The following is a 26,027-nucleotide window of genomic DNA, read 5'->3' on the forward strand; positions in this document are numbered from 1 at the left end:
TGAACATGAGCTGGCATATGCAAATATTGGGGTCATACATATTAATGATCCCGACTGTTACATAACAGTCGGTGTTATGTTGAGATTCACCTGTTTTTCGGAAGTCTTTTAAACAAATGAGATTTACATAAGAAGGAGGAAACAATGGTGTTTGAGACTCACTGTATGTCATTTCCATGTACTGAACTCTTGTTATTCATCTATGCCGAGGTAAATTCAATTTTTCATTCGATGGCACCTTTAAGAGAATAGGTACTCTGTATTCGGGCCGATTACCGAGCTCGGAGCCCTCTCCCCGGACAGCACGCCAAATAAGTTTACCAATTAATTAACCTGACTTATTTGTAAATGTGAACTCGTGAAATAACAGTATAGCAGAGAACTGCATATAGGCTAAATATCAGTTGTCACTCTATATCTCTCAAAAAATGCCTTAGTTTGATATTTAAATGTTTAGTTTTATGATCAAACCTCTGTAGTTTTTATTGGGGTGGCAAAACATATAATGCAATGCAATGATAAATGAGAGATGAACAAATAAATCACAAGCTTCATGTATCATATTTTATACTCACATTTTAACTATAGGCTTGCTGCTGTAGTCAGTGTTACCGGTGTTACATGGTGTTCGACCGTACATGAATTACACCTTGGCACTGCACCCAATGTTGTTTTGCATTTTTTATGGAAATAAAATAATTTACCTCAGTTGGACAACAGATGCCACAATTATAAACTGAAAGTGTCTGCTCTGCTCCATGTACAGCACGAGCTGCAGAGTCGCAGCACAGCAGGAGTCAGATTTCACTTATCACGTGATTTGAGTAAGGTGAGATTACTGACAAGACGATGGCAAATGATTTGGTGGGCAACAGACAGACAAACAGACAACACTGAGTACCCTACGCATGAACGCAAATTCGAAAATGAAAGAAAAATGCCAGCGGCCATTCAAAATCGATTTCACACCCGCATATTGATAGCAGCTCCCCGATGCAAGTTATAAGCCTATATACAGAGAGTACACTAGGTTTTTCAGCAAAGCTTGGATCATGCTGATAAATTAAAGGCCTTAGAAATTTGTGCATCAAATATGACACAGTACACTTTATAGGATTAAATGTATCCATTAATACATCATTTAAAAATCCATTTTTTTCCTGCAACAGTATTTACATCCCACACTCCTCTCGCTCTCTCTGTCTGTCTGACATTAGTAGTGTACGTGTTGAGACAAGGTGGAGCTTCTTCAATTATTTACCCACAGGAGTCCATGACAGAGGAGTCAGCCAATCAGAGGCCAAAGTCAAGAGACCGTCCAATGGGAAAGGATCAGGCACATCATCAATACTGCACTGCCTTATTTGCCTATGTGGACAAACCGAATTTCACGTCTCCATCCGTTCTCTCTCACATTAAGACTATGAACGAGTCAAGCTGCAGATACAAGAGCTTGTGCAACAGATGGTCTGGGTCCAGACAGGACAATGGGACGCTGGGTATGGGAGGCGGGGGAGGGGCCAGGCTCAACTGTATTAAATGACATGCTTTAAGGCTCAAAAGAGGACAGAGGAGATGAAAGGCAAAAACAGGGTGGAGAGTCCTATTAATTAGCTACAAGCTTCTACTGCTCAAAATAATCTACTAATCCTACTGCAACCACAAAATGAACAAGTCACTTATGAGCAGAGTTTAGCTGTAAACACTCATGAAATGTAATTCATGAAATGTTGATTCATGAAATGTAAGCAAATACATTTATATTACATGTATTAATCCAGATGGTATAGCACTTATCCAAACCAACTTACAAATGAGGAATACTACAACAAAAGTGATTCATCCTAGATAATGTATAAATATAAATATCAGCCATTACTCCAGTCTTCAGTCCCACATGATCCTTCAGAAATTATTCTAATATGCTGATTTATTAACAATGTTGGAATTAGTTGTGCTGCTTAATATTTTTAATAAACTGTGATACCTTTTTCAGGATTCTTTGATGAAAAAAAAAAGTTAAAAGGAATATTTATTTAAAATAGAAATCTTTTTTTAACGGTATACACTACCGTTCAAAAGTTTGGGGTCAGTCATTTTTTTCTTTCTTTTTTTTTTTTTTTAAAGAAATTAATACTTTTATTCAGCAAGAAAGTGTTAAATTGATAAAAGGTGATACTAAAGAGTAAATTAATATATTAATATTTCTATTTTGGATAAAATGCTGTTCTTTTTAACTTTTTATTCATCAATGAATCCTGAAAAAAGAACATACGTTCCAAAAAAAAAAAAAAAAAAATTAGCAGCACAGCTGTTTTCAACATTTATAATAACTGTATCAAATCAGCATATTAGAATGATTTCTGAAGGACACTAAAGGCTGGAATAACGGCTAATGAAAATTCAGCTTTGCTTCACAGAAATAAATTATATTTTAAAGTATATTAAAATAGAAAGCCATTATTTTAAATTGTAATAATATTTCACAATATTACTTATATTTTATCAAATAAATGCAGGCTTGATGAGCATGAGAGACTTCTTTCAAAAACATTAAAAATAGTAACAAACTATAATAGTCCAAACCAAATATATATATTATCAAACCAAAATTTATTCAGACACCTTGAACATTTCATTCATTAATACAGTTTATTCACTATAGTTTAAAAAAAATGGTAATAAAATATGACAAGATCTCAGAGTTAAACTGTGTCAGAAAAAAATTATCTTAATTATGTCAGGTAACACAAAACATGATCAGGTCAAAGTGTCTGAATAATTTTTGTTTCTAAATTTAAATTTTATTAGTGTCCTACACACATTAGTAAAAATATATCAAAAATATCTGAATAATATTTGGTTTGACTGTAATATTTTATATATATATATATATATATATATATATATATATATATATATATATATATATATATATATATATATATATATATATATATATATATATATATAATCTTTTAAAGCAATTTATTTTACAGATAAAAGTATACATATACATAAATATTACTGTGATCCAGGTCCAATACCTTAGTAAGGGAAATAGGTGTAAATTCTCAATACACTCCTGTTTTGTATCAGGACTGTCTTGGGATCTGTAAAATCCTGTCGTCAAGAACAACCGATTATTTCAATCTACAAGGATTGTGTAACCAGACTAAAGCTCAAACTCATTTCCTGGTGTAGCTTGTAGAGGATTTTAGGCTGTATGCTTCTCACTGTGTTAATCTGAAAAGAAATAAATAAACGTCACAGTTGCATCATGGAAGAGAGACTTCCACGCCACTTTCCCTTCACAGAATAATTCAGTGCTTGTGTATGCATGTGAATGACTGAATAAGAAAGAACTAGAGAACAAGAGTACGTGAGTGAGAGGTTTATTCATCTAAAATGTGTGTAGTAATTTCAAAAGCATAAATGGCTTAGGAGCCACAAATAACTAGAAAGTATTTTAGCAGGTGAATAACTATAATTTTACTGCACTGTGCTTTCACATTCTACAATATTCCAGAATTCTCATAATGAATGCAAATACAAGTTAGAAATTCTGCAGCTTCTAACTTTCATTAAAATAAGGTCAAATCCACTTGACATACACATACTAATAAAATACGCAAAACCAGAACCTCAAAGCCATGACTCTACAGGCATGTGATTTATTTCACAAACACAAAAACGACAGATCTGGGATCAGTATACCACAAAGATATCGTGCTGAGAGAGGGAGGTCTTGAAATCACAGAAATGTGGACCAATGATCCACAGTCAGTCAGCCATATATCAACAGGTCCCCAACAGTGTGTAATGACCGAGCATCAATCCTGCCCTGCTTCAAATTGATGAGGTCTGTCAGAGAAAGGCAGTGTATATTCTCTGTTCTATGGTGGGGCTAAATCAAGATGAAGAGAACGGACAGTCAGTCACCTGCTCTAAGCCCATGTAATGAACAAGAGATCATGTGAACAGGGGAAAAACATTTGTGCCACCTATTCAGTCAGAGACAATTAGCAGAGGGGCCGAGAAATGAAACAGCGCTGATACGCAGCCTTAAATTCGATTTAATGAAGAAAATCCAGTGAATAGGAGAATGCAGGGATGGAGGAAAGTCTCACCCTCCCTTCCTCCATTAACTTGTTTTTCTTTCATTGGAAGAACAGGCAGGAATCTCTTATACTAGGTTTCTACTTGTGCGTAAGAAACTCGCTCAGTAATGGTCAAAATACAAGTGATCTGCCTTTTTGGGACTGTGCGTCTGTAAGGTTGTGCTGCAAATAAAATATTTAATCACAATTGTTCACAGATTTTGAAAGTGATGAAATTTGTGTGTTAGTTGTGTGTTATTTGTGATTTAACAAAAATAAATAAAAATAATAATAATGCATTTTTCCATATGCTAACATGTTAATTTCAACAGCACAAATCTGTAAAAAATAATAATATTATAATAATAATAATAAAAAATAAATATATATATATATATATATATATATATATATATATATATATATATATATATATATATATATATATATACACTGCTAAATTTACAGAAAAAAGGTTGCCAGAAATTCACCATAAAAACATTCTGTGACAATGTTATTACAGTGTGGCATATTGGTGCCTATATTTTTCAGCATATGTCTGCATATTTTATTAAGTGATATCATTTTAATATACCAAGCTATTTTAACAAGCATAGTTTTTACTTGCTAATGATAAATTGATAAAAATGATAAAAATGATAAAATTGATAAAAATGATAAACTGATTAAAAAAATGATAAATTTGACAGCATTTTACAGTAAAACATATAATATGCACATTTTTTTCACAATACAAGGTAACTTACAATTTTTACTGCAGCATTTTCATGTTTTTTGTTCACTTCAGAATTAAAATTTCCTGAATTTACTCACCCCCATGTCATCCAAGATGTCCATGTCCTTCTTTCTTCAGTCGAAAAGAAATTAAGGTTTTTGAGGAAAACATTCCAGGATTTTTCTCCATATAGTGGACTTCACTGACCTTTCCCACATGATTACGTAATGCGTGGCGCATCGCAGAGCAGTGCAAGATGAGTATTTGTGGCTAAAAAGTATATTTATATATATTTTTTTTTTTAGAAAATGACCAATCGTTTGGCTAGATAAGACCCTTATTCCTCAGCTTGGATCGTGTAAGCTGCACTGAAACTGCAATTTGGACCTTCAACCCATTTGTTCCCATTGAAGTCCACTATATGGAGAAAAATCCTGGAACGTTTTCCTCAAAAACTTAATTTCTTTTCGGCTGAAGAAAGAAAGAAAGACAAACATCTTGGATGACATGGGGGTGAGTAAATTATCAGGAAATTTTAATTCTGAAGTGAACTAATCCTTTAAGTCATCATCATATATATGCACAATTACAGTTTATTTGACATCATAGTACACAGTCACCTCACACCTCACCTTGTTCTTTGCCTCTCATTTGGATAAAGTTCAGCATTTCTAAAACTTTTTGATGCTCTCTCTCACTGCACACACCACTCTGCTGTCAATATCACAATGCCCCAAATGAACCCGCTGCTCAGCTCCCATGAACAAATTGAAAACACTCGCTCAGCTAAGCACGAGTGGACATGTATGGTTAGAGGCATCTTCTAGCTTGACTCTAACTGAGATTACAAAGCAGCATTTGACTGTTAGCTGGTAAACACTTCTGTCTTAATCATCTTTCGGTGTCAGGTCAAAGGCAAGAGGCAACCTCCTCTACGTTTGAGAGTCAAAACAGCATTAAAATTCAATCAACTCTCTTTATATGGGGTCACCCTCGAAGCAGGAGATGAGGAAAGATCATTGATCATATGGGCTATCATAGCAGCCCTGTGAATAAACACTAAAGGGCCATGCGGATAGACCAACCAATCATGAGATGCCAAAGGGCATCACACACACATTCAATATAGCCTATAAAGATGGTGCGGACATGTCACCTAGAGCATGTACAATCCATCCTCATCATTGAGTCAGCTGGTCAGACAGGCATCTGGACATACAAACAAGAAGTTTAGAAGACACAGGAAGAGAATTAATGATGTCAGTGCAACTGGAGTGATTCCTCTACTGACCTCATAACAGAAACATGAACATAATACTCGTGTCACGATTCGGTTCGATGAAAGATACTGATCTCACAAAACAAAACTCTCACATACTTCGAACAAAGCCAAAATAGTTAAAATGGTACTTTTTAAGTTTTTAACTTTAAACAAATATGGTACACAGTTAATAAAAACAGCTATTAAAATTCTAAATTTGACATTACATCAAATTTTGTAGAGTAACGGTGACACCAGAATAGAAAATATATTGTCGCTATACTCAACTGATGTAGTACATTAGCATTGCATTGCATTAAAGGATTAGTTCACTTTCAAATAAAATTTTCCTGATAATTTACTCACCCCCCATGTCATCCAAGATGTTCATGTCCTTCTTTCTTCAGTCGAAAAGAAATTAAGGCTCTTTAAGGAATGAGGGTCTTATCTAGCGAAACGATTGGTCATTTTCGAAAAAAGTGTAAATATATATGCTTTATATAAACAAATGATCGCCAATGATCCAAGTGGTTCTACAAAAACGCCTTCCCTATTCTATTGAAGGAAAAAATGGAACTGGCACTGCGTTCGTTCCGTAAATAGTAGAATAGTGAAGGCGTAGGACATACAGCGTAAGCTTTTTGAAGAATACAAAAGTGTGGAACCACTTGGAAGGCGATCATTTGCTTATATAAAGCATATACATCTACATTTTTTTTTTTTTTTTGAAAATGACCAATTGTTTCGCTAGATAAGACCCATATTCCTCGTCTGGTATCGTTTAAAGCCCTTTGAAGCTGCACTGAAACTGTCATTTTCACCTTCAACAGTTTGGAGGCCACTGAAGTCCACTATAAGGAGAATAATCCTGGAATGTTTTCATCAAAAACCTTAATTTCTTTTCGACTGAAGAAAGAAGGACATGAACATCTTGATGACATGGGGGTGAGTCAATTATCAGGAAAATTTTATTTGAAAGTGAACTAATCCTTTAATACTACACACTTTTAAACTATATATAACATATTTTTTAATAGTCACAAAGCACATACTTATTCCAAAAAGTACCATCTCAAAAAGTATCCAGTTTCAGATGGAGCCACTGTGTTTACCATGCGTTTCACCATATAATATTTTAGCTGCATGGGAACATGTAAACTGATATAAAAAGTGTATTATTTTGGTGTTTATATCTAAAAAAAACTTAAAGAAACACCAAAATAATCCACGAAAGAAAAAGAAGAATATTCTATGTGATAAAGTTTAGGGTTCATTTACACATCACAAAGGTCAACAGAGCCTGAAGAAATCCTCCCTGTGACTAAAATAGATGTTCTTCCTTTTGCTAAAAAAAAAGAGAGATAACTGCCTGCTAGCATGCAGGAGAGGCACAGATCAAAAATATACTGTGCTGAATTTATCTGCACCTATAGCAAAACCCCCATCAAATTGCTCTCCATTCTGGCTGCTTAGACAGTTTGTTTGTGTCTTCACATAGGCTATGTCTGCATTACATGAGAACAAGCGCATCAAGACAAGCAGAAGGTCATGTTCTGCCTGGGGGAGAGGCCCGTCCATTTACTCATGCAGATCAATATGATTAACTGGGAGGAAGCAGCCTTCCCCCTCTGCCAGCTTCAGTTTAAGAAAGGCAGCGTGGAAAGAATTTATACCCTGCTCAACTGTGCCAGCTTTCCCCCGGCGAAGGAGGGAAACAATGACACAGAAAGGCGGCAAACTGTTCATGTTCAGTTTCTCTTGGCACACAACTCTACAGAGATTCACAAACATGGGAATATGGAAGAATCAAACAGGAAGGTATCAGTGGAAAGGAGGTTCTAGCCATATGCCAATGTTGAAATATGCTCAGGGTATTTCAATATTCAATTCAAGTGCATCAAAGCCTTGTTATGTTTGCAAATGTTTCGTTTCTTGTAGAAACTAATGGGTTCCTCAGAGAACTGCCCTTTTAAAAGGTTCTCTGGAGGGTTTCAACGCACCAGTGTCTGTGGCATGTGAAAATTGGTGGTCTTACTACAGCTAACAAATGCTATGTTTCTTGAAGAAAACTTTTGATCGGAATGCCTTCTATAATGAATAGCTGGTTTCAGCACCATGGACAGCACACACAATCTCAGTAACAATACATGTGAGGGCCAAAATACAGGATTACTTCCTATTAAAGGGTTAGTTCACCCAAAAATGAAAATTCTGTCATTTATTACTCACCCTCATGTCGTTCCACACCCGTAAGACCTTCGTTTATCTTCGAAACACAAATTAAGATATTTTTGATGAAATCCAAGAGGTTTTTTATCCTCAAAATTACCACATTCAAGGTCCAGAAAAGTAGTAAAAACATCGTTATTATAGTCAACATGACTACAGTGGTTCAACCTTAATGTTATAAAGTGACTAGAATACTTTTGTGCGCAAAAACAAAACAAAAATAATGACTTTATTCAACAAATTCCTCTCTCCCCTGTCATTCTGCTACACTATTTACGTTGCAGCGCTTCCAGGTTCTACATCAATACTGAGCCGGCTTTCGGACGTAAACACGGAAGCTCTGCAACATAAACAGCATAGCATAATGACAGGGGAGAGACGAAATTGTTGAATAAAGTCTAGAGTTGTCAAAAGTACTGACTTCAGTACCATGTCGGTACTGAAATTTTAAAGGTGCCATAGAACGCTTTTTCACAAGATGTAATATAAATCTAAGGTGTCCCCTGAATGTGTCTGTGAAGTTTCAGCTTAAAACACCCTATAGATGTTTTTTATTCAGTTTTTTAACTGCCTATTTTGGGGCATAATTATAAATGTGCTAATTCGTCGCGCGTCCCCTTTAAATCCTCACGCTCCCCGCCTCCAAGCTCGCAACTCTATAATACATTGCATAAACAAAGTTTACACAGCTAATATAACCCTCAAAATGGATCTTTACAAAGTGTTCGTCATGCAGCCCATCGGGTCATGTAAGTATGGTATTTATTTGGATGTTTACATTTGATTCTGAATGAGTTTGATAGTGCTCCGTGTAGGGATGGGCGATATTATCGTTTGCGATAAATACCGTTGAAAATTCTCCTCATGATAAAAATTTGTCTCCTCGCGATAATTACGATAAGTCTAGTTGTTGACTTATTTCGTGCGCGACCGATTCACTGTTCATGTGTGGAGTTAAAACAAGCATGACGAAAGACGTGAGGCTGAGGAGCAGCTTGTTGTTAAGCGAAGAGTTCCCTTCACAATTTGGAACTGGTTTGGTTATAGAAAATCAGATGTGGAGCAAACTACGGTAATCACTATAAACAAATGTTCAATGAATGAGCCGTATGTCATTCACGCCATCATCACCCGGGTTTTGATAGCGCGCGAGTGCAGGTGAGACCTGAACATCTCACGTTGCTATTGTTTAAACTAAACTCATTTAAACCTTGCCAGTTGCCACTTTAAACATTCAACTGTAAGACGCAAAAGAGAACTTGCGCGCGCTGTGAGGAGATTTATGTGTACTCATCCGAAGCGCGTACACGGAGAGCTGCGTCAGATATATTTTGTAAACTATCTGAAGACATAGTTGGGATTGTTACTTTTTGATACAGTTAGGGCTGTTACGGTCGGCATGACAATCGCGCGACATTATATATAATAAATAAATAAATAAATAAATAAATAAATATATATATATATATATGAGGTTGCGTTAACTGTTTTTGTTTTTTAGCAATGAAAAATATGAAGCCCGTCCGTCAGATTACTGAGGCTGATGTAGCTTGTAAATGTAATTCCCGCCCCTGCCCAGTAGGTGGTGAGCGCGCTCCAGTGTGGCAGCAGAGCGCGAGTTCAGTCTCCAGAATAAAATGATGCGTTTGATTACAAGCACACAGTTTAGGTATATTTATGATAATAAAGTTATGATACTTATACTTAAATAATTCAGTTTCTAATCCAGTTCATTTTGTTTTAAATGGTTTGTTTTCTTATTTTTCTTGCTGACTAATGACTATCAAGTTTATGGTGTAATATATATATATATATATATATATATATATATATATATATATTATCGTCATTGGTATCGTTATCGCAATAAATACCTGAAATTATCGTGATAATTTTTTTAGGCCATATCGCCCATCCCTAGCTCCGTGGCTAAAGCTAACATTACACACTGTTGGAGAGATTTATAAAGAATGAAGTTGTGTTTATGAATTATACAGACTGCAAGTGTTTAATAATGAAAATAGCGACGGCTCTTGTCTCTGTGAATACAGTAAGAAATGATGGTAACTTTAACCACATTTAACAGTACATTAGCAACATGCTAACGAAACATTTAGAAAGACAATTTACAAATATCACTAAAAATATCATGTTATCATGGATCATGTCAGTTATTATCGCTCCATCTGCCATTTTTCGCTGTTGTCCTTGCTTGCTTACCTGCATAAAGTCTGTTGATTCGGCTCTGTGCTGCTCCAGATGTTAATACTGGCTTGTCTAATGGCTTGAACATGAGCTGGCATATGCAAATATTGGGGCCGTACATATTAATGATCCCAACTGTTGCGTCACAGTTTGTGTTATGTTGAGATTTGCCTGTTTTTCGAAGTCTTTTGCACAAATCAAATTTACATAAGAAGGAGGAAACAATGGCATTTGAGACTCACTGTATGTCATTTCCATGTACAGAACTCTAATTATTTAACTATGCCGAGGTAAATTCAATTTTCAATTCTAGGGCACCTTTAAAAATTTGCGCGGATTCGTAAACACCTCTGATTGGCCATTGTGTTCACACGCTCATCGGATGTGTCTGTGATTGGCTTCAATGATCAACGCTTCAAAAACTTTGTAAATAATCATCAATGGCGCTCTTCACTGAGCGCTTACACAGATACACACGGCAGCGTTTGAAAGCAGCCATCTATCGTGGACCAGTCCGCTGATAGACGCCTGCTTTCAAATGCTTCCGCTCTCGCTTTCAAAACTCTTTCAAATTCAAACTCTTCTGTGTGCTTTTAAACACTCCTGTGCGTTGATTGTAGCCAATCACAGACATATCTGATGAGCACGTGAACACAATGGCCAATCAGAGGTGTTTAAGAATCCACTCAACAGCGCTCAAAGCATTACATTTTTAAAATTTCAGTATCGATTGGTACCGAAGTTGGTACTTTTGACAACTCAAGTAAAGTCGTTATTTTTGTGCACAAAAAGTATTCTCGTTGCTTTATAACATTAAGTTTGGACCATTGCAGTCATGCTGACTATTTTAATAATGTTTTTTATTACCTTTCTGGACCTCAAATGTGGTAATTACACTGCTTTCAATAGAGGATAAAAAAAACTCTTGGATTTCATCAAAAATATCTTAATTTGTGTTCCAAAGATGAACGAAGGTCTTACAGGTGTGGAACGACATGAGGGTGAGTACTTAATGACAGAAATTTCATTTTTGGTTGAACTAACCCTTTAATTATGATTACAGTTCTATCATATGTGAAGGCCGGGTTATAGACAAAGTCAGCTCTTCTTTTGAATGACAACTAAGCAAGATTTACCTGCAAAGAAATGCTTGAAACCTCTGTGTGACAGCAAGTATTACTGACACAAAATCGACAACCCTCATCTAATCATTCAACTATAGCCAGTCCAAACACACTGATCAATAACATCAACATTGTACAGGCCATCCTGGCTAACACATCTCAATAAAAGTGAGCATTTATCATTCTGGTGCTTCAATGGACACTTTCAGCTGCTTGTCTTGCATTAATAATCAATAAAAGGAGAAGGAGTGCAGTCTGTTCCTCTGTGGTCTAATGACTGGCCATAGAAGCTGGTGATCTTATGTGGCTAGTTGCATAGGTAATATTTTGTTTTAAAAGAAGGAAAGAAATTATACAATCAACAACAGCATGCATGAATGAATCAATAATAAGTTTCGTTTAAAATACCTTACCTTAACTGCCTCTGCGTGCGTGACCCGGTCGAACACTTTGTCGTTTACTTTCATGATCTGGTCTCCTATTCTCAAACCCTCCTTTTCTGCCAGTGATCCCGGTTCCACCAGTGACACATAGATCCCAACTCCATGCTCGGAACCTCCGCGGATGCTAAATCCCAAACCCTCGTTGCTCTTGTGACGCTTCAGTATCACCTGTCGGATCTCTCCAGGAGGCTCCGGTAAGAAATTTCTACCCAGTAAAGGAATAAGAGTCGCTGTCCCATCGCTGCTGGTGCTGATACTGTCAGGAGATCCGCGCAGAGCGGCTTGAGACGCGGAAGGAGCCGAGAAATGAGCGCCGTGTGTTGGACTCGAATTAGCAGCCTCGTGGGCGCCGTCCGGGTCACCATTGCGCGCAAGAACGTCGGATTTCAAGTAGAGCCCTTCTGATGTGTACTGATCGAACAGAAGCTGATCCGAGCGCGGGATGACCAGCCGCAGCATGGGCAGGAGCTGACGCTTGCTCGGGACGTTCAGTATGACCTTAAGCGTCTGGACCAGATCGTACACATTGCGCTTGGAGTGGTACACGTTGAGGCAGTGGATGAACTGCTCTCTCTCGAGATCGCTGAGCAGCAGGTTGAGAGCGTTGTGAAGCTTCTTCACGTTGGCGGATAGAGAACGCGCACTGGAAGCCACGGAGTTACCCGAGGAAGAGTTGAGCGACAGGCGCTCCAGGTCTGTGCTCATCCTCGCGCTCTTTGCCTCGATCACAGAGCCAAGCGGAAGCGGAGGGGTCCGGCGAGCATCGCAGTACCACCGGAACCGAGTCTACAGGAGTCTGCGGAGCGGCGCATGGCACCGCGCTGCCTTGATGTTCACTGGCATACTTAGTATTATATCAAACGTGTCACTGAGGACCTACAAAACCAAACACATAAATCTAATTAGCGAGAAAAAAGTTTGGAATTGAAATAAACAAAAAAAGTAGTATTTTGCTATTTTAAATTTGTATTATATATATTGAATAAGTTAGTAAATAGTATAGTATGACTGACCTTATTAATTGTTTTCATCTGTTTTGTTCAAAGGTATGTAAATTAGAGTGTTTTAAATTACAGTTTGTGTTGTTTAGTTAATGTTTGCTGCATTCATTTAAGGTCACGTGTTACCTGGAAGGTGTAGCACTGTGATCCGTCATTGTTATTAATCACAGTTGCTCGAGAGATCATATCTTTAAATAAAAATGTGGCATTCAATAGTACCAGGTAACATATTATAATTGGAACATGGCAAATGACATTTTGGAATACTAACACTGCATGACATAATGAATTTTTAAAAAATATAGTCATCAAAATTCATTCCCATCATCATAGCATTTCATGTTTATAAAAATATGAAATGGAGATTTTACTGTAAAAACTGTAACTTTAACGTAAATTTAAAAAGCCCTATATTCGAGAGGAAAGTGCACCTTCCCAGTAACGGTGGCAGAAGGCTGCGCGCTCCGGTGCGTCTTGTGCTCGTGAAAAAGGGTCAAGTGGCCAGCGCGTCTTCTCCAATATCTCTGTCGTCAACAGTGAATCCCTCATGAAGGAGTTCAGGATCTTTGCCCAGAAATCCAAAGCTTTACAACGTCCATAATCATATGAATGCGTTCCCGTTGATTAGTTTTAAAGTAGAGCACCGGATCAGCGTTCAGTTCTAATCCACTCGTCCCGTATTTGGAGGATATGGCACCCAAACTAAAATGCAAAGTTGTTTTCCTTTGGCACGCTCAAATCAGAAAGTTAAAACGCGCTTTAGTCCTTTGGAAAGTGCGCCGGATGTATTCCACAGACAGAAATCAAACAGGTTGGAAAGTTATTGGTTGCATTAGTGCGCAAAGAAAGAAAGTAAAACGGAACGGAGCTCGACTGTGATGTCGTCTTGCCTTCAGCTGTCGGAGGGGATCGACTGTACTGGCTCGCTCCAACGCGTCCCTCCACAGGAAATGACGCAACTTATGTGGTGAGCGTAAGTTGCTTAGTAACCAACAACACACGAGTCATGCGGGTGCGCGCAGGACTTGCAAATACCCAATTGCTTATTTTAAGAGCAGTAGTTTTTATTAATATTTTGGAATTTTAGTCATTTTGTTGGGTGCATGCATTTTTAAAATGTCTATATAGTTTTTTATTAATTTTTGTTTTAGTTATTTTAGTATATCAAGTTTAACTAAATGAAAATGAGAAATGTTGCCTTGTAATAAGTTTTTAATACTTTATCTTATTTCAGTTAACGTTTATCTTATATTAATGTAAGTTTTTTTGATGGTTTTAGTTTTGGTTAACTATAATAATCCTGTTTAAGAGTCCTTTGAAAGTAAACTATCATGAATCCTGGACAGCATAAACACATAAATAGCTTTTTACCCATGAGATCATTAAAATCCTATGAAATATACAATAAATAGCATTGCTGTACCTCACTGTAAAAATGATTCTGATTTTAATGGTAAAAGACTGTAAAAATGCTACAGTGAAAAACAGTTCATTGTTTTACAGAAAGTTTTGGTACTGTATATGGTGAATAACTGTCATAGATTTAATGTAATTTTACAGTAAAATACCGTTAAGTTTACAGTTTTTGGAAGTGAAAAATAACAAGTCATTGTATAATTTACAGTGAAAAACCTTAAATTGACATTCCCACAATTCCCTGCTGCGTGACACTTCACACTTGATGTATTTTCATTGAAACAACTCTTTCAAGTTTTTCAATCAGTTATGTACATTAGGGTTTTATGTTACATCTAATGTTGTTAAATTAATGTTTATTGCTTTTTTAAAATTTCATGTGTGTTACCATGATGGTGTTTAGTGTTTGTGTGAATGACACTGTGTGCACCTTCTATAGGGGTCCCAAACCCGTAAGACCTTTGTTTTTTTTCGGGACACAAATTAAGATATTTTTGATGAAATCCGAAATCCAGAGCTTCAGTGTTTATGTCTGAATGCAGGCTCAGTATTGGTTGGCTCCTGCGTCAGCATCACACGCATGCGTCATACTGCTCATGTGACCAGATCTGGCCAATACTGAACCGCCGTTTGGACATGAACACTGAAGCTCCTCAATGAAAATAGCGTAGCAGTATGACAAATTTGTTGAATAAAGTCGTTATTTTTGTTTTGTTTTTGTGCAATAATGACAGAAATTTAATTTTTAGGTGAAAAACCTAAAATGTTGCTACCGTGTTTTTTACAGTAAAGTTCTTGCAACCACAGCTGCCGGGTTTTTACCGTAAATTTAACACACAAAAAAAATGTACAGTGTGTAAAATAAACAGTTATGAACTGTTATTATTACAATTATCATAATTATGCTGCTGTTTTTTTTTACTGTACATTTTACAGGGATTTTTTTACAGTGCTACATCAGAAATGCAAAAGTTGTCACAAAAACTTTCTTCATATGAATTTTAACAAACTGATTCCAAATTTGCATTGATTGTTGATTGGGAGTTGGTGATGCAATTAACCTATCAATTCAACCAGAGAAACAATTACAGTTTTGGTTAAAACAGAAACACATAACCTACTAGTTAATGGAAGAAAAAAAAAAAAAAACAGGTTAATACTCTAAAGTGGATGTCCCTCAAGGGTTTTAGACGCATCCCTCAATCATGTTTTTACCTCTCTATAAACATTTACAGCTCCGACCACATTAGTACGGTTCGCATTACGGGGGTACATGATGGAAAGCCTTTAAATCAAAATCTTTTACAGCATTTCAGAACTGATCCCATAAAGCAGAACACTAAAAAATCCTTCCACAAATCTGAGTCAGCATTCACACATCCAAAGCCGAATGGGTTTCTGGCCGGCACTGCCACAGGTGTCGATGTTGTTGACGCACGTCAAGAGATGACAGCTGGATATACCCCGCCAGAATCTCAACCCACCTGAGCTTTGGCCACACGATTCCTAAAGAATCACACTAATCAGACGTTCCCAATCCATCTGTATTGGATAATGAGGTGTCTAGTCATTTTCTCAGAGCTTAGCAACACGCACGGGTCAGGCAGGGAGGGACGGAGTGACAGTGAGTGATTGATGGGCGTAATTAATGCAGTTACTGAGTATAAGCGACAAGATGGCAAGGTAAACACGATTATTCTGCCGTGCCTCCGAGATGGACATAGACAGAGTAACAATGAGCTGAATTCCAGCCTGGTAGGCACCAGAAGAAAGATCTAATTAACTCTCCCGATCTTCCTGCCTGCATCAGCACTGTTAATGACTTTGGCTATCTGTTTGATTTTCAATTTATAGTGCCACAGCACCTTATTGCACATGCCAAAGCTGAAAAATGTCCTGAGGAATAAAGCCCCAAATGATAACTCTATAGTCAGTTTGACAGGGAACTAATTAGGGGCATGTGCACAAGAAAATGCACTGGTGATGATGTGAATTTGTTTACATACACAGTCAAACTAGGCAGTTTTATCTCTGCACCGGCTGACTGTATTAATCTCTGTTTTGAGAAAAACCTGCTAAGTACTTTATGTAATAGGCTTTGGAAAGAGTGACTCAGAGCAACCTAGAGGTATCGGTGAAGAGCGTGAATGGATTTGACCTTTCAACAGCTCTGACACAGACACTATTCAAGATCCCAGAGAGTAAGATTTTTTGTTTGTGTGTGTTCATGCCTAATAAAACTGCATGTTTCATGAAGCTCTTGATCAAGTGGATAAAGGCAATTACCCCAGTCACCATTTTCTCTAACCTTAATTTATCAGCCACTTATCAGCCATAAAAATAATGTTAACATAGGGTACTTTTACACGACATTGGTTTGCTAAAAACAAAATTTTTTTTCCTTTGTGTGTTTTGTGTACAGATGACAATGTTGTCAAAACCGTTCACACAGATCCGTGTGAACAACTAAAAACGCTGTATTATGCTGCCAGGCCAGTAGTTGACGATGTCACTTTGTAAACAAACACTACGGGTTATAGACTGAATGCGTAATACTCATTCACGTGAAATCATCGTTTTCACAAATTTGCGTTTTTGAAGTTTACACAGAGACGATACTAGCTTTTTCAACCCGTTTTCAAAAGTTTGCATTTTCAGGCCCCCAAAACGGCGTTGTCAGTTGTGACAAATGCCCCCTTGATAACCCAAAACCGGTCGAATTTCAACCCCCTGCCAGATTACTACCCCCCATTGAAGCCTAATCATAACCCCGCCCCAATTCTAACCCCTCCCCCACACCTACTCCTCAACCTACCTATACTAGGGGGGTAATACTCTGGCAGGGGGTCAGAATTCGGCACAACACCTGTACCTTTGGATTTGGAACCAAGGTGTCCAGGATTGGCTGGTTCACGAGTTCACACATACATATAATTAGACAGAGTAAAGGTTATGGGTATTTGACGTGCTGTCCAGAGGGAGGGCTCCGAGCCCGAAAAAAAGTGGGCTACTCCCCCCTGTTGTGATAAGAATAGTTAGGACTAGAAGTGAGGAGATAGGGTGGAGGAGGGATGCTAATAAACGGAATATATACCTCTTATCATTAATTGAGTTGATTAACTGAATGCGCTTCTCTCGTGTTAATTAGGTTAATTATCTGAACACGCTCCTCCCGAACTTTAATAAAACATCATTTAGTGTCAGACCCTGCTTGTAGATATCAAAACTAAACACTCTGTTAAGAGAAATGCAAAAAATGGTTCAGAATACAAACTGTTAAATTTTAAAGGTCCCGTTTTTCGTGGTTTTTTGAAGCTTTGATTGTGTTTATAGTGTGCAATATAACATGTGTTCATGTTTCGCGTGTAAAAAAACACAGTATTTTTCACATAATTTACTTATCTGTATACCGCTGTTTCCACTGTCATAAAAACGGGCTGATGACTTCCTTGCTCTATGAAGTCCCTCCTTCAGAAATACGTAACGAGTTCTGATTGTGCCAGCGGTTCCTGTGTTGTGATTCGACAGCAGCTTAGCACATCTTGCCCGGAAAGGTCACGCCTTTTACCATAACGTGGAGATGCACGCGCTCAGTGTTATTGTAAACATGTCTTTAATTTTACCCTATCAATTTGAGCCGGAATCAGACCCGGTGATTGGACTGCGGGATGAAAATAACAGCATTTCGACGACATGGCGACAAACACACTCTACAAACGCAACTCTTGTGTATTCCTGTGGGTGGAGGTTAGTCAAAAAACTGTTTTAGTGACGTCATTAAAGAAGGAAGTAGAGGGATGTAGTCCAAACTGGCCGTTCGATGTAGGCGACTTCTGTTAAATAAAATATCTCGCTTGGCATTGAACTTTGAGCTTTAAAATTTTACAGATTTTATTTATACTCTAACAACAACATTACACACTAACTAAAGTTTGAAACATGGGATCACGAAGAACGGGACCTTTAAGAGCCTTAAATGGCAAATAGGGACTTGGAGATAAGTGGGCTGTAAATATGTATCTGTGATATGAGGCTTCTCCGTGTGGATCTCATTTGTCTGCTGGTCACTCACTTGCGTGAGTAGCTCAGGTAATGTCATTGAATTACAAGGGCAATTTGCCTCCACTGCAAGATCTTGGAAACTGGTGGGGTCAGAGAAGGAACGTGAAAGTCCCTGCTTTTATTGCTAACGTAAATTAGTCCGCATTCCTTGGCCTTACAAAGAGATGGATGGGTTCAATAAACTGATCTATTTCTTTGGCACCGTCTCTCATTTTCAACCACAGGCCTAATATATTTGTCCTCCAGGCAGTTTAGGATAAATGAGGTGCTTTTTGATTAAAAGTCAATTAATATACTGCATCAGTCAGTAAGTGTAGAGATAAATACTGTTTTAATCAGTATATTTGTCAGTATCAATATCTACAAATCCTTAGAACAATAAAAAAAAAAACATAACTTAAAGGGATGGTTATGATTTCACTTTTTAAACTTTAGTTAGTGTGTAATGTTGCTGTTTGAGCATAAACAACATCCGCAAAGTTGTTAGTCGATGAGTTGAATCAACTCCACAGCAACTACATAAATTTATCCACTAACCATTCAGAAACATCCAGATGCAGTCTAAAAGTTGTAACTTCTTCCTGAGTCTCTCCATCAGTGTCCGACTCCGGTTTGAACAATGTAAGCCTGAACACTGTTACTGACAATCATCATTTTGGCTGCATGAGATTCTCCAGCTTTGTTGTTGTTGCTGAGCAACCGAAGCGTGAACTTCTGGAAAGCTGCTGGCAGCAGCAGCTCATTTGCATTTAAAGGGACACACACAAAATGGCATGTTTTTGCTCACACCCAAATAGGGTTGACAAATTATAATAAATGATCTGTGGGGTATTTTGAGTTGAAACTTCACAGACACATTCTGGGGACACCAGAGACTTATATTACATATTGTAAAAGGGGCATTGTAGCACCCCTTTAAGAAAAACTGCATATTAAGACTTTTCAAAGAATGCATGTGCATTTGTCTAGTTCCACTTAAGTTTAGGCTATTTAGGTGAACTTTAAGTTAAATTGAAAGAAGTTTGTCCTTTAAAGGTGCCATCGAACGTTTTTTTACAAGATGTAATACAAGTCTAAGGTGTCCCCTGAATGTGTCTGTGAAGTTTCAGCCCAAAATACCCCATAGATTTTTTTTAATTAATTTTTTTAACTGCCTATTTTGGGGCATCATTAAATATGAGCCCATTTATGCTCTGCGGCCCCTTTAAATCTGGCGCTCCCCCGCCCACGGAGTTCGCACTTGCCTTAAACAGTGCATAAACAAAGTTTACACAGCTAATATAACCCTCAAATGGATCTTTACAAAGTGTTCGTCATGCATGTGGCATGCATGCGTCGGATTATGTGAGTATTGTATACTGTTATATTGTTTACATTGATTCTAAATGAGTTTGCTAATGGCTAATGCTACACTGTTGGAGAGATTTATAAAGAATGAAGTTGTGTTTATGAATTATACAGACTGCAAGTGTTTAAAAATGAAAATAGCGATGGCTCTTGTCTCCGTGAATACAGTAAGAAACGATGGTAACTTTAACCACATTTAACAGTACATTAGCAACATGCTAACAAAATATTTAGAAAGACAATTTACAAATATCACTAAAAATATCATCATATCATGGATCATGTCAGTTATTATTGCTCCATCTGCCATTTTTCGCTATTGTTCTTGCTTGCTTACCGAGTCTGATGATTTGGTTGTGCACATCCAGATGTTAATACTGGCTGCCCTTGTCTAATGCCTTGAACATGGGCTGGCATATGCAAATATTGGGGGCGTACATATTAATGATCCCGACTGTTACGTAACAGTCGGTGTTATGTTGAGATTCGCCTGTTCTTCGGAGGTCTTTTAAACAAAAGAGATTTATATAAGAAGGAGGAAACAATGGTGTTTGAGACTCACTGTATGTCATTTCCATGTACTGAACTCTTGTTATTTAACTATGCCAAGACAAATTCAATTTTTCATTCGAGGGCACCTTTAAATAATTTCCAGGGATTTTAGAAGTAGTCATAGCTGGGTAAACATCTATAGTAATGAATGGAAACTACAACAAATATAATTTTTGTGTTTTCATTTGCTCCAATAGCAAAATAGAAAATCCATGATAGCGTTCTTTGACTTTACAAAAGATATTGAGAGATGGATTATGTTTGTCAAAAGAGAGAAAAAAATACTCAGCTGTAATATCAGAAACACTCACACATCAGCATTAACTAGTTTTTTAAATTTATTTAATGACAGTGACACAATATATAGTGTTATAAATGTAAAATGCACTATCACAGTCTGTGAAAAGGGTCCAGAAATCATTTTTATTCTTAAATTAAATATAATAAATAAACAATAAATTAAAGAAAATTATAAATAAATAATAAATACACTCATAAATAAATAAATGTTATTCTTAAAATAAGTAAATAAAAAATACTGTAAATAGAATAGCACTAAAAATTAAGTAGAATGTCCTGCCTTATCCAGCAACCGAGCAGCTTGTGCATTTATCATTTTGAACTGTACTCAATGTGCCCTGCAATATTTTTTCTTAGCATTATATATTTATAACTGTTTATTTTTATTACCCCTTATATTTATTGTTCATTATTCACTGTGGCGTCTGCGGTGACCTGCCACTGTTCTCAGCTGCTGTCGTTATTTGCTTATATGTTGCACCGTGATTGTTATATTTCATTGTCATTATTACACATGACTTCCTTATTTATCCATTGTCTTGCCGTGGCCTGACATGGAGCTTCAGGAAAATGCTCAGTCCATAAAACACAAAAGCTGTCTGCGGTTGACCAAAAAACAAAACAAAAACAAACAACAACATTACTCCCATATAATATTATGAATGCTCCTATTTTCAACAAACTCAAAGCTTTCATTTCATCCCATCTTGAAGTGAATCCTTGCAGAGAGGCAATTTCACATCATGGGTCGTATATAATATGCCATGAAGTCTCTTCATTTGTATTGATCTAACAGTTTGTGGTAACAAATACCATTAAAGTTATAATGACAAGAATTGATTGCTTCTTCTGTGTCTTCAGTTTTGTTAGTAATCAGCTGTCTTTGATAGCTTTAAACCATATCGTGGGACATAAACATTATCGCTTTGTAATACAAATGATCGGCATTGCAAAAATGGCAGTGCTCCAACAACGTGTCCTCAGCGGAGGGTTATATGGGGACTCTGCATGTCTAATTCTCAGTAGGGAAAGCAATTTACAGCAAAAACAGCCAAATGACCAAAGATGACTTTTCCCAACCTCCTTAACAGCTATCCAGCGTCCACTTTTCTCTTGCACACCCTTGACCTTTACTAGTTTGCCTCATTCTGACTGTCTGACCATTTCTGTCCCCATTAAACTGAGTGGTATATCCCCCCAAGGTGCTTTAAGGCTTTTAAACATAAATTAAGTTCAATCCTGACAAATCCAGGTCTGTGGCATAAAAATGACAATGGAACTGCAATCCTTTGCTTTAAGAGGTAGCACATACTCAGCCATTTCCCCTGTCTCTATGTTTTCCAGTGTGTACCATATGGAAACGTCAGCAAGGACCAGAAACTGTAAGTTCTTCAGGGGTGCTCCATTAGCGTGGGTTGGTCTTACGCACATATACATATGTAAAGAGCCTGTCTGAGTATTTATACATGCACAGTGTTATTTATAACTGCAGGGCTGATGCCTGCTCTTATGAACCTTTACTATCCTAGCCGCTGGCTATCAGACAAACAGCTTTCAGCTGTACTCAACCTCTCCCTTTTGGTTTTTAAGTGACCTTTGCTTTGCCCCCTTTTAAAAAGCAGTCACTGAAATAGCAAATAGACATGATGCCTAATTTGGAACTGGCCGCATGGCATGAAATTAATAGGGACAAGGAAACAACATGTTGGAATGCACTCAGCTCTTATTAAGGATTTTTGTTATGCACAAGGCAACAGATAATGAGTCCCGTGTGAAAATTAGCTCACTTTGTAAACAGGCAAGCACTCAAAGCTCCATATGCACCTTTATCAAGGGAATGCTCTGTCTGTGGAGGGACGCTACAAAATGTACCTTACTAACTATTAATAAGCAGTAAATTAGAAGTTAATTGAGGCAAAAGTTGTAGTTAATAGTAAATACATGTCCCCTTTACTTAAATATTATTATCAGTCAATCTTATTAATGTGCATAACTTTTTAATTTTCTTTCATGTGTGGTACCTGCGCAAGGATTAATCGATTGAAATCCTCCAGCTGACGAGTTTGCTACATTCTTCACAAATAAAACAACAACCATCAGCGGCCAATTCTCCACACCACATACTGACAAACACATCTTAACAAGAAACAAACACACTCTCCCCCTCCTTGTCTCTGCTCTTGGAGGCAGAAGTCTCCAAACTCCTCCTTTCCAATCACACTAACACTTGACCCTCTCTCCACTCATGTCCGTCAAGCCATTTCTTCTTTAGTTGTACCTGCACTCCCTCACATCCTCAGCACCTCTCTTCACACTGGTACCTTTCCCACAGAATTTAAAGGATTAGTTCACTCCAGAATTAATATTTCCTGATAATTTACTCACCCTCATGTCATCCAAGATGTTTATGTCTTTCTTTCTTCAGTCGAAAAGAAATTAAGGGGGGACACTACAGGCAAAAACACTGTTTTTTCAGGCACCTGTCAATTTTGAGATTTTGCACTTTTTGGCTTTTCATAAAGTGTTTTTTCAGACTGTTGGAAAGAAAACATCCAAAATACACTTGCAAGTGTATATTTTATAGCACTTTATCTATTTGCGTCTATAGATTTCAATTACAGTAAATATCTTTAAATGCCGTTTTCTCAAGATTATTTTTTTTCTCCTGATCTGAGTCAGAAATCTCCACTTCAGCAGAACTTACATACACCAATCTTTAGTTTTATTCCTATCAATACTCTGAAGGTTTTTACAGAGGGATTTGTTGATATAACATTTTATTCTTAAAAAATTGTGGAAATTAATTTTTTTTTCTGGCTGTTGATAGTATTTTCTGATTTATGGAGTGATGAAAAGACATCCAAAATTCCCTCTGTAAAAACCTTTGAATTTAATATGTCCAAAAAATTAAAGGGTTAGTTCAGCCAAAAATGACAATTCTGTCATTTATTACTTACCTTCATACCGTGACACACCCATAAGAACTTCGTTAATCTTCAGAACACAAATTACGATATTTTAGTTGAAATCTGATAGCTCCGTGAGGCCTCCACAGGGAGCAATAGACATTTACTCTCAAGATCCAAGGTAACGTTACTAAAAACATATGTAAATCGGTTCATGTGAGTACAGTGGTTCAATATTAATATTATAAAGCGACGAGAATATTTTTGGAGCGTCAAAAAAAAAAAAAAAAAAAAAAACTTATTTAGTGATTGCCGATTTCAAAACACTGCTTCAGGAAGATTCGGAGCACAAATGAATCAGTGTGTCGAATCATGATTCAGATCGCGTGTCAAACTGCCAACGGCTGAAATCACGTGACTTTGGCGCTCCGAACAGCAGATTCGACACACTGATTCATATGCTCCGATGCTTCCTGAAGCAGTGTTTTGAAATCGGCCATCACTAAATAAGTCGTTATTTAGTTTTTTTTTTTGGCGCTCCAAAAATATTCTCGTCGCTTTATAATATTAATATTGAACCACTGTACTCACATGAACTGATTTAAATATGTTTTTATATGTTCATAAATATGTTTTCCTTTATGGATCTTGAGAGAGGAAGTGTCCATTGCTCCCTATGGAGGCCTGACGGAGCTATCGGATTTCAACTAAAATATCGTAATTTGTGTTCTGAAGATTAACGAAGGTCTTACGGGTGTGGAACGGCATGAGGGTAAGTAATAAATGACAGAATTTTCATTGTAGAAATGTATGCAAATTAGCACATATTTAATTAGACAATGCCTCATTTGCATATTTAAACATAACATTTTAGAAAACTTGTAATACAAAAATTTAAATTTTTTATGTAATCAATCAGCTGGGGAAGTATGGTGATATCTATTAGTTATTTTTTTACCCTATTGTGTAGCCATGGGGTGTAGCTCTTACGACTTACGGAGCCCCGGACATGACATACAGGAAAAAAATAGTAGGATAAATCGTGCACATGATTTACTAATTTACACATGATTTACAAATCGCAGTTTCAATGCAGCTTCAAAGGGCTCTACACGATACCAGCCAAGGAATAAATGTCTTATCTAGCGAAACGATTGGTCAATTTCTAAACAAAAAACAAAAAACAAAAAAAAATTATACTTTTTAACCACAAATGCTCATCCTGCACTAGCTCTGCGATGCGCGTCCACGACTTCACGCATGACAGGCGAGAGTACCGACCCAGTGTTTACAAAGCAAACGTGCAAATACTCAGATACTGATGAAACTTTCCACTCTAAATCCAGCACCTTTAGAAAACTTTTATTCCATTCATTGCTAAGACACTTGTGCGAGTCGTGTTCAACCAAGTCACCAAGAACAACCTCCTGGAAAACAACCAGTCTGGCTTCAAAAGCGGCCACTCAACGGGGACTGCTTTGCTCTTGGTTACTGAAGCTCTGAGACTGGCAAGAGCAGCTTCCAAATCCTCAGTACTCATCTTGCTGGATCTGTCTGTTGCTTTTGACACGGTTAACCACCAGATCCTCCTGTCAGCCTACATGACAATGAGCATCTCAGAAACGGCACTCCAGTGGTTCAAGTCTTACCTCTCAGGTAGGTCCTTCAGTGTGTCGTTGAGGGGTGAGGTGTCTAAGTTGCAACATGTAGATACTGGGGTGCCTCAGGGCTCAGTACTTGGACCACTTCTCTTCTCCATCTTAGCCCCTGCAAAGCCCCCATGATGATCTCAAGCCCCCCTGCAATGATCTGAATGATTATTATTAAATTAATATTAAAATTAGTTTGTCATTTTCATAATGCATCACCGCATAACCAATGTGTTGCATTGAAAATAAAAGATGTTAGATTTGTTTAGATTACTTGTTTAACATGAAATACTTCTCTTCTCATTTTTTTCCCCACTATGGGCCACAAGAGAAATATTAAGAAAATAAATTAAGAGACGGTATACCGTTATCAGAACATGTTGAAGCTTTCATAGGTCAGGTTTTACTTTCATTTTATGTATTGAATAACTGACTTGGGTTTGCAACTTCTTCAATAGCATAACTCTAGTGCAAAGTTTGCACATTGCTTTTGCGATGGCCAACGATTCACATTTCGAGCGTAAATAAACAAGTAGGCTAAATTACCCAATGAGGGGGTCCTCGGATTTGCAGTTTATTTTGATAAGGTACTGTGGGATGATCAATATCAATGTACACATCAGCCTTCGCCTCCCCAGAAACTTCTTTCACTGCGCCAAGACAGTGCGAGACAATTTTGCACACTTAACATTCTTT

General features: G+C 37.2%; 1 protein-coding gene across 7 annotated transcripts; it reads right to left on the minus strand.

Moving 5' to 3' along the window:
* Positions 1-3,379: 3,379 nt before the first annotated feature.
* Positions 3,380-14,104, minus strand: LOC125253361 (whirlin-like). Of its 7 annotated transcripts, none has more exons than XM_048167304.1 (4): positions 13,531-14,103; positions 13,226-13,287; positions 12,069-12,974; positions 3,380-3,907 (listed from the first exon to the last, which is right to left on the minus strand). In XM_048167304.1, exons 3-4 carry the CDS (start codon positions 12,801-12,803, stop codon positions 3,788-3,790), a joined length of 855 nt encoding a protein of 284 aa, XP_048023261.1. In that variant the 5' UTR covers positions 12,804-12,974; positions 13,226-13,287; positions 13,531-14,103; the 3' UTR covers positions 3,380-3,787. The 7 variants fall into 7 exon arrangements, with proteins under 7 accessions (XP_048023261.1, XP_048023260.1, XP_048023258.1 ...); XM_048167303.1 differs by having other exon boundaries at positions 13,112-13,287; XM_048167301.1 differs by lacking the exon at positions 13,226-13,287.
* Positions 14,105-26,027: the final 11,923 nt, after the last annotated feature.

The sequence above is a fragment of the Megalobrama amblycephala genome, linkage group LG18 (genome assembly GCF_018812025.1).
Source record: "Megalobrama amblycephala isolate DHTTF-2021 linkage group LG18, ASM1881202v1, whole genome shotgun sequence".
Taxonomy (NCBI): Eukaryota; Metazoa; Chordata; class Actinopteri; order Cypriniformes; family Xenocyprididae; genus Megalobrama; species Megalobrama amblycephala.

Coding starts and splice junctions, on each gene's coding strand:
- LOC125253361 (XM_048167301.1), bottom strand. CDS start 12,803: ATGAGCACAGACCTGGAGCGCCTGTCGCTCAACTCTTCCTCGGGTAAC. Junction 3,908..12,068: donor CGCACGCAGAGGCAGTTAAG/GTAAGGTATTTT, acceptor ATCTTGATTTAG/CCCCACCATAGAACAGAGAA.